The following is a 9,727-nucleotide window of genomic DNA, read 5'->3' as shown; positions in this document are numbered from 1 at the left end:
AAACAAACAAACAAACAAACAAACAAACAAACAAACAAACAAACAAACAGGCACTTAATACAGTATATTTGCAAATAAACATTTAACAGGCAACAGAAATGGCTACTCACTAAGCTATATTTTTCTTTGCCATTTGTGTTTCTTTGCTAATATCATAATGTGGCTTTTCAGAATTCCAGGCAATTCAATCATACACAAGTGACTTCATATATAATGTCTTGTATTCTGACAAGATAACTTTACATCCAATGCCCAGGGTCAGCTCACAGCCCTCCACACCACTTAAAAGCAATTTAAGATAAGACCACAGTATCAAATCAGTCCTTCACTTGAGGACACAGAAGTCCTGAAAACAGACCGGTTGCAAGGGGAGGAAGAGAGGCAGGATCTGGGGAGGCCAACCCTGGGCTGGACATCTACTACATGCTATGAAGCCCAGCTTCATTAGGGCTCCCTATGCAGTGAGGCACAGGGTGTTTGGGAAACAAGGCCAGAGTGGGAGGCTGCTTCAGACATCCCAGGAGAATGCAGGTGATCTAAACTTGGAATTTCCAAGCCACAGAAAATTCCAACATTTAAAAACTAATATTCCAAATCTAAACAAAAACTAGAAATTTTGATATTATCCATGGAAAGCAAATGCCAACATTTTTTGGTCTCGAAAATTTGAAATGTTTCCATTCAATTTTTCAAAAACAAAATGGAGCAGCCAGCTGTCCTGACACACTGCCTTGGCTCCTGGGGACTCCCCCATCTGCCTTTGCCTCTGAGGGACACCTTGGGCTGCTCCCAAAGGGATCAGACTGGGCGTTGCCTGGAGTTGGGAGTAGCTTGGGAAGTCCCCCAGAGTCTAGAGAGTCCCACGCCATGGAGTGGGGAGCCTAGAAGTCCTAAGAGTCCTGTCTCAAGGTGAAGCACTCAGGGTTCCCAGCTATGCAGCGGGGAGCCTGAAAGTCCTGGTGTCCCAACTCCAAGGCAGTCAGCATGGTGGGGCTACCCCAGGACCAGGGAACCTGGAAGCCTAGGCTTCCCAGCAGCCCACCAGGTGAACTGGCAAGGAACCAGGTAGGTTTTCATCAGAACCCTCTGTGTGTTTTGGCAGACGTTCATTGAAAATGAAACATTTCTGTGATATGCAGTGTTGTTGTAGCTGGGTCGGTCCCAGGATATTCGAGAGAGAAGGTGGGTGAGGTAATATCTTTTATTAGACCAATTTTTGTTGATGAGAGAGACAAGCTTTCGAGCCACACAGAGCTCTTCTATTTGCCAGACCTGAAGAAGAGCTCTGTGTGGCTCAAAAGCTTCTCTCTTTCACCAACAGAAGTTGGTCCAATAAAAGCTATTACCTCACCTAACACATTTCTGTGAAACATCTAGGTATCAGTGAATTGGCATTTTCCAATGAAAATCCATTTTGTTTGAAAATTCTTGACCATCTCCACAGGAGACTCCTTCCCCTGTTATCCCAATGTGAATCTCTGCAGTGCCTAGCTGAGACACTCAGGCTGGGTGCAGGGGTGTTAATTTGCCTCTCAGTGCAAGGCTGAACTGGTGCTGAGAGTCTTACTAAACCCCTCTGCCCTTGAATTCCACCCACAATACATCACATGAAACAAAGAATGAGAACAACACATACTGTTTTCCCAATCTCCTTTATCTTTCTGTATGTGGAATATTCTGCAAATGGGATGTTTTGTTTCCTTATAATATCCGTAAGACCTTCTGCACGGACACCAACCTAATAAAAAAACAACACTGTGCATGAGAGGGTGCACTACAATACAGTTAAAACACACTGTTAGTGAAGAAATACATTCGTCAAAAATAAACTTTAATACAATCTGTTATTGGCTTAAATATAATATTTACCTCTAGCAAACTAGTAGATGCACCTGCATAGTTTACAATCAAACTGGAAATTAAAGCTGATGGGAACAATGTTCTTGGACTGTTCATAAGGAAGATCTTTCCAAATGCACCAGCCTGATAGCGACCTGTAGTAGAAATTAAAAACAAGACAGTGCTTTGTTGTTGTTCTATTGACTTCTGGGGATGTCAATCTGTAGCTGATAATCCTTTTTTCGTAAGGTGTATTCTCATGAAGATTTTCAACATTTAGGTCCTGACATAGCAAACGTTTACGAGCAAGTATCTTTATACACGAATATACCACTGAAATCGATGAGATACTCAAATGCATAAATGTTTGCAGGACTGCGATGAAATTTTGTACTAACAAATGCAGTGAAACTATTTGATCAAACTTAAATATTCTAAGTACACTTTATTGCAGTAAGAGGCATTTTACAAGAAAGTTAGAGAGCTGGTAAGATAATTTGTAACGACAAATATACTCTAATAATTCTTCATAAAAAAGAAACACAGTAAACTTTTCAGAATTCAGACACAGAAAATATCTTTTACAACTAATTAAATACTCCTTTCATAACTTTTTAAAACCTTCCAGCCATTCCGAAAGGAAAGAACTCTTACAGATAGAATCCAAGTTAAGTTCAGAATGATTTACATTAGTTCTCCAAATGACTGGAAAATGGTGTTTCAATGACGGACACTCCCAGTAGATTAATTTTTTTTACTCACTGTAGTAACCACCAAGATGAATAACTTTACTGTAACGATAGCTCTGTCTGTCAAGTCTGGGGCTCAGCAGTTTAATGGCAATGTTGCAAGCAGCAGATCTTTTAAAAAAATGGATAAAAATATATAAAAGTAAGCTAAATTTTACCAGAGTAATTTGAGTCAGCGTGTGTGCATGTATGTGTATATATATATAATTTTACTTACAAGACTGTGATAGAAATTGTACTTCACAGATAATGTACAGTTTTACTTCTCTCTCTACTTACACATTATAGAAGCGTGGGAATCCAATTCTTGACAAAGCTTTCATGTGGGAATATACAAAACTGGCAACTTGCATATTGGTCTCTTTCAGTATCACGTTAGCCATAGTTATTACCAGAGGAAGTGCAGGCCCAGTTTCAAATATGACAACGCAAGCCATCATTCGGACTTCAGGAGGAAGTGAATGATCCACAAAGATCTGGAGAAGAATGTCCTGCACCTGGAGAGGGAAAATATAATTTCATAAGTGTCTGATAACTTCTAAGGTGGGTATTCTCTCTATCAGATTCAATGTATAATTTGTATCAACAAATCACACATCCATAATAAAGGGAGAATAGAACCTCAGGTGTAACCTTTTTTCCACTGCATGAGTTGATGCACAAACATTAAAGAAAAATGTTGGGATGTAATGAATAGCTCTTGAGAAAATGCCATGACTAGTGAGACAAATTTATCTGTGGTGTAACTCCAATGGCTTTGTGAATTTGATCCCAGGTGTTCACTGTCATTTAGACCACTTTAGTGAGGGGTGATCCAGTAGCAGACCAATGACAATGTGTGACTAATATAAGATGTCACATAAAATGACAAGTGACTAAAGAAACACCATTATTTCTACCTCCCAACAATTACAGTGCCCAGCACAATCAGACCCTGATATCACTTGGGGCTCTAATATTGTGATACTAATAACAATAAAGAATTGTTCTGAATTCACAAACACTGCACCACTGAACTCACTTTCTCCCTGGCATATATTCTTCATATCTCATTATTCAGCTAAACTATCATTGATTCTGCTTACCTTTCTGGAGTCCTTCAAGCCTATCTGCCTCAAGGCCATCACAGCTTCGACCTGAATATGGACTGGGAAATTAGAAGCACCAGATGAAAACATTGGTAAGAACTTCAGGATGCGCTTGATACTGGCTGGTTCTCCTGCATTGCCAATGGCTTTCAGAGCTAATACAATGTCATCTTCATTGCCCTTGCTGGCTGCCTCGGCTGCAAGGTCATGGAGGGGCTGCAAACAAAGCACAGTTCAAAATTCATGCATACGCATATTGTTATCCTCACACACTGAAACCCTATGACCATAATGCAACTGACACGCTTACAAATATTCAGTGATCTCCTCAGGATTTAGTCTAAATTAGCTATGTATTCAGGGGTGATGAAGACTTCCAGGTTGGTATCCCTTGGCTACTAAGGAAGCTTCTGGAATGAACATTTGTAAATTAAATCACTGTGTATATCTCGGACCATGTTTTCTAGAATAAAAATGATCAGGTCTCATTGCAGTTTTATCTTTCTTATCTTTTTAAGCTGTTAAAAACAACCTGAAATGAAAATCACCTACCTGAAGAGCTTCATTAGGGCAAGATGAAGCCAGAGAACAGTATCTGTTTACCATGGAAGCATATCCCAAATAAGCAATCTGGCGAAGCATGGGAATTCTCTCAAGTCGGGAGCTGGTCACTAGATCCTGCAGAAGGAAAAGAGGCACCTCTTTAAATCAGGGTTATGTTCACCTTACCTTTCAGATAAGGACAATTACTTAGGATTCATCTAGAAAAGTTATTTAAAATTGAATATCTTTCACTTTCAATAAAATTAAATCAAGCCAGTAAAATATTTTACACTCGCTTGAGCTAGATCCACAGCTAATGTAAATCAACATATCGCCATTAACTTAAATAGAGCTATGCTGATTTACATCAGCTGAAGATGTGGCCTAAGAAAGGCAGGATACAAAGTACAAAGGACATGGGCAGGAGCCAATCTACAAATGGAATTTCTCTGGAAGAGTCTGTAACTTTTTATTATATTAAAGAATCGTGCTCACTTCATATTCTGTGTTTTCTTATGTTAAAGAATAGGAATATTAACTAGAAACAGAAGAAAGTCTACTATATAATAGATGGTTGTATCAACTGTATGTAAAGAGTTTGGTGTTTTAATTTTGATAATATTTCACCTACAATACTTTTACTTTATTCCGGTGTCTAGGAATGTTATGTAATTACTCTGGACTGGAAAATGTAATGCTTAAAAGAGCTATTCAAATTATCTGACTCATCCATCACCATTAATTCTTTAGAATTAACAGAAAAAGATGAACTGAGGTTTGATGTCAGAAGAGAGAATATATGGGCCAAGAAAACTAAAATGAGGATAACAATATAGGGTAGGTGTGGGAGTTAATTTTTAATGCCTGCATAACAAATTGAAGATATAGGACCCAATTCCCCTCTCATACAGGCAGCTGTCAATTGAAGTAACAGAGATATTCTGATACAAAATGAGTGTAAGTGAGAGAAGAATCTGGCCCCTGAAGTGCTATAAAATCACTAGTTATTATCAATTGTTATCATGATGATGTGACCAGGAAAGGATCCTGTATTTTGTACTCACTGCTGCTACTGTAATAGTATGACCATCCGCTTTTGTTAAATGGAGGGCAACAGAAACAGTCAGAAGTGCCTCAATGTACTTAAAGTCATCATTGCGAATTCTCAGCTTAAGGAACTTCAGTGAATCAATGGTGCCTGCCATAGTAATTCCACTCAGCAGCCAAATCCTGCAGCCAGGGTACAAAATCCATACATTTAGCTCTCTCTGCTCCTTGTACAAGACATGTCAATTGTTAGTGACACAATCAGTCATTACCTGTGATGAAATTTATCTGAAAATTGCTTAAAGACAGACTCCAAGGTATCAGGACTTGCTACCCGACACAGTTGGATAAGCTCTAAGAATTTGTATGGAGCATCCCCATGGAGCTCTTGCTGGTTGTCCTGGATTACTTGTTGCAATGTTTCCACGATCTGAGGATAGAAGGCAGAGGGAATATGCTAATTAGTTGCTTCTCCGTTGAGTTTGTAATAATATATTGATCTTTTATTAGTCTGATAAATGGCAAAGCAGCTTAATAAACTAAGCATTCTATACCCGTTGCTCAGGGTTTTTCGTCTTGATTAGCTGAATTGGCATCTGGAGCAGTAGTGGTGAGAAATGATAAGGCAGGCCTCCACAGTTCTGCAGCTGAATTTCTGGAGGGCTCACACGTTCATTTTTCACTTCAACCAAGGTAAGTTCTTGTCTGGAAGGAAATAAAGAGAAATCAACGTGTGTCATTTGGAGGAATAAGCTGTCTAGCTGCATCCACCTGACTTCACTGCTTTGGCTGTACAGTGGGGATATGGATAGTTCTTTATTTGTTTTTTCTATCACAAAAGATTTTACAATTTCTTGGGGTTATGGTCTTTTCAATGGAACAGAATACTGTCAGGAGATAATGAGTATCTGCAATGAGATAACTGTTGAACTGGAGCTGAATTGTTAAGTGGAGCCGAATTGTTATTTTCCAAAGCAAGAGATACTGGTTTTATGATAACATAACATTTATAGTGATTTTATTCTGTGTGTGCCTCATGTTCATTTTGACTCAGGGGATGTTGGTGCTATAAAGCGGCACTTTCTCAGTGGAATTGTTGAACAGAAGTACTCCCATGGATTTAGGAAGCAGAATTATTTTTCCACTTTTTTCTCCTTTAATTACAATAAAGTTCAATTTACATGCAGCAAAAAATTATTGTTAGTGCAAAATTTCCACAGCTTTTTTGGGTGGGTGAGTGGGTGGGAGTAGAGTATGAATACCTGCAACTTTATCAGCTGCCATTTAAGACAACTTCCATTTACTTCACGTGGGAGCAAGATCAGACTGATGCCTTTACACTTATTTTCACTTTCACCTCTGAGGCTTACCTTGCCTCCGTGACAGCAACACCAGTGGGTTCATTGAAAGGGGAGATCTGATAGACTTGCTGGGACACAGCTTCTGTGATCAGGGTACCAGAATCTGCATATTTCAATTTGTAGGTGAATGCAGCAGTTCCTTTTACAACCTTTTCTTTCTAAAAGAGCAAAGAAACTCATGTAATGAATGAGACTAAACCATGGTTTTACTCATTTTTAGAGTGGATCTGTTTAGATTATTCATACCAATGGGCAAGAAGGACAAGGGCGGATGAAAGTCATTCCAATATCCTTCACCACTTTATCCTGGCAGTTGTTGAGGTCTTTGGTTTTGGTAACAGAGACACGGTTATTCCTCCTGTCGTCCTGGATAACATACCTTGTAAGGCAGACGCCTCCAATCCCAGCCTATAGAGAATGATAGAAAATAATTGGGCTTTGTAGTTATATCAGGTCTGCATGAGAGGAAGAACATTCCCCTGAACTGAGATTTAAAGCGAAAATGAAATTTAATAAGACTATATGGAAACCATTTCTTAATTAAGTGTCAAAGCCTGCTCTCATTACGCACATGAGTAGTACCACTGAAGTAAGCAGGAATACTCAGATGAGTAAAGGCTGCAGGATAGAGACTCAATTTAGGAAATAATCACCTAATTGATATAACCAATTCAATGAACACTGATAGATTAGACAGAACAGAGTAAATGAGGAAGATATACAATAAATATCTCAATGTCTGATAATTACCTTTATTTTTTCCCTTAGTCTTCCATTTTATAGAGTACACATATAGAGAATGTAATAGACAATCTGCCAGAAACGATCACCTTCATATATAAATGTATATTTTCTTTTGTCCAAATGAAAATATTTTAATATTTTTGTGCTTGTTGAGTGAAATTTTAAAATAAATACAAATAAACTATAAGCAAGAGTTTTAATTGACTGAAAAACATTTAATAATAACAAGTGATGCTTGGGCACATGCAGCAAACTAGCTTGAAACTGGAGAAACAAACCTCTTGCAATTCATATGCATTCTGTGACTTTTTCATAGTTATCTGCAACATGTTCAGCATTCCTCTCAGTAGGTTAATGCACGTGATGGGGGTATCTTCTGGGGCATAAATGTTTCCAACCCGCCCATTGCTGTATTCAAACGTAAAGGGTTTGGTGAGATACGAAGCGATCGTCTGAGTGAGTTTGGAAGCTCGAATGAATGGATCTCTGGGCCAGATCCCATTGTATTCCTCCAGCTGTGGAGATCGGATCTGAGAACAAAATTCAGAAAATGCATTGGTCTCCGTTCTGTGAGCGAAAATATTTTTAAAGTATATACTGTATACAGAAAATAACTAGGGAAAGAATTAACATTGTTATACATGGTTTACTCTGAATATAGACTGCAGAGGCCGTCTTCTGTGCTGTTTGTACAGCACCTAATACAATGGGATCCTTGCCTGTGATGGCTGGGGGCTTTTAGGCACTATGGTAATACAAATAATAAATAAAAATAATATATAGAGATAAATACATAGAACTTGATTCTTCCCACTCGCTCTTATATTGATGTAAGACCAATATACCTCCATTGAATCTGGCCCACTGAGTATATTATATATTAAAGAAAAAAGCTAAAAACATTTGAATTACCTCTTAATAATATTTTTTTTTAAATCTATTCGCATCAACCACTTTGAGCATAAAGTTGAATAGAAAACCCAACACAGATTTTTAGTTTTACATAATAAGTAACTGCGCAGTACAAAGTGAGAAGAACTACTTTAGGATCCTATTTCATAAGCCCTTATTTAGGCAATGCTCCCACTGAATCAACAGGAGCTTCAGCTTTGCCTGACTATTGAATAAGTAAGAGTGCTGAATAACATAAAAAGTAAGTTGGCTAGAATTGTTATTATTACGTATAAATTAAGGACTTGCCTCTGCTCCTAATGACTTCCATGGGAATTTGGAATGTGTCAGGATTGCCAGATCAAAACCTTAAATGAGATCAGGATTGGACCCCTGGTGTTGCAGGCCAAGGTTCTCAGAAATGACTAGTGATTTTTGGTGCCTCCATTTTTGGATGCTGTCACCTGACCTCTGAAAATCAGATCACATTAAGGCGTCTCAAGTTGAACACTCCAAAATTGAGGCACCCCAAATCACTAGTCACTTTTGAAAACGGGAGCCATAACTCACAAGTCATTTCCCAGTCCCTAAAATCTTCAAAGCTCTTTTCTCCATTGCTTTTTTCCTGTGGCTGCCTACAACATTCAGTAACCCAAGTGTTGCTTTAACCTGACTTGGTATTCAATGCTGTTGTTATTTGATCTCCTTTGGAAATAGTGCAGTCTACCTTGAGGAGGTGCTTCCTCTGTGACAATACGCTGATCTCTAATTTACAGGACAGTCTCAGCCCAGCTCTTGCCAAACCAGGTTCTGGCAGTCCATTCAGGGTAAGGCCCTCATAGTTGTACAAGTAGATCTTGTTGCTACTAAAATCAGGCTCTGTGAAAAATGATACAAATATTCACTTTTAGTAATAATTTAAAAGACATTCTGCTTTGTGGTCATTATGACAAAGGCATTGAATGAAGCTTAAGAAATGAACAGTAGACTTACCAGGGTCATACTTTTCACTCCCTGTGAAAAGAAATCAAATGGATACATGAATAATGGCAAACAAATTAATTTTGAATTTAATTTTTTGACTCCACTATAAAAACCCAGTAAAGACTAACAGAGAAGGGCTATGTAAACTTACCCACAAGGGTGAACGCTAGCGCTAGTATGATTCCCCTCATGATGAAGGTGAATGAAGACCTCCTCAGGCATCATGAGGCTTTTATAGAAAAACCATCACTAGCACATGGCCACTGCTAAGCTGTATTTTGCTGATTTTTCAATTTGTTATCAGTTTATGCAAACAGTTTTCTTTTTGCAACCATATTGACTTTTGAATGGGAGGAATCCTGGACAGACCATGCCAGGCTCATTGAAATCATATTATTTAAATCTTTGACAGACAGCTTAAGAGTATCTCTTGCTTTTCCTAAAGTTCTTTAAAACAAATTAAAAATACATATAATATGTT

General features: G+C 38.3%; 1 protein-coding gene across 1 annotated transcript in view; it reads right to left on the bottom strand.

Moving 5' to 3' along the window:
• Window positions 1–9,457, bottom strand: part of LOC112107727 (vitellogenin-2-like) — a 27,853-nt gene extending 18,396 nt beyond the window's left edge. The window contains exons 1-15 of the mRNA XM_029912384.1: window positions 9,398–9,457; window positions 9,256–9,276; window positions 8,990–9,141; window positions 7,650–7,901; window positions 6,874–7,035; window positions 6,637–6,785; window positions 5,821–5,971; window positions 5,539–5,696; window positions 5,284–5,449; window positions 4,229–4,354; window positions 3,674–3,892; window positions 2,868–3,085; window positions 2,602–2,699; window positions 1,870–1,994; window positions 1,637–1,738 (exon numbers count right to left, since the gene is read on the bottom strand). Coding sequence (XP_029768244.1) covers window positions 1,637–1,738; window positions 1,870–1,994; window positions 2,602–2,699; window positions 2,868–3,085; window positions 3,674–3,892; window positions 4,229–4,354; window positions 5,284–5,449; window positions 5,539–5,696; window positions 5,821–5,971; window positions 6,637–6,785; window positions 6,874–7,035; window positions 7,650–7,901; window positions 8,990–9,141; window positions 9,256–9,276; window positions 9,398–9,437 — 2,139 coding nt within the window. The 5' untranslated portion in view covers window positions 9,438–9,457. The remainder of the gene's footprint in view (window positions 1–1,636; window positions 1,739–1,869; window positions 1,995–2,601; window positions 2,700–2,867; window positions 3,086–3,673; window positions 3,893–4,228; window positions 4,355–5,283; window positions 5,450–5,538; window positions 5,697–5,820; window positions 5,972–6,636; window positions 6,786–6,873; window positions 7,036–7,649; window positions 7,902–8,989; window positions 9,142–9,255; window positions 9,277–9,397) is intronic.
• Window positions 9,458–9,727: the final 270 nt, after the last annotated feature.

Source organism: Terrapene carolina, unplaced genomic scaffold, assembly GCF_002925995.2.
Source record: "Terrapene carolina triunguis isolate 2854851 unplaced genomic scaffold, T_m_triunguis-2.0 Scaffold211, whole genome shotgun sequence".
Taxonomy (NCBI): Eukaryota; Metazoa; Chordata; order Testudines; family Emydidae; genus Terrapene; species Terrapene triunguis.
The sequence above is the reverse complement of the archived record's forward strand: the minus strand, read 5'-3'. Positions and strand labels throughout refer to the sequence as shown.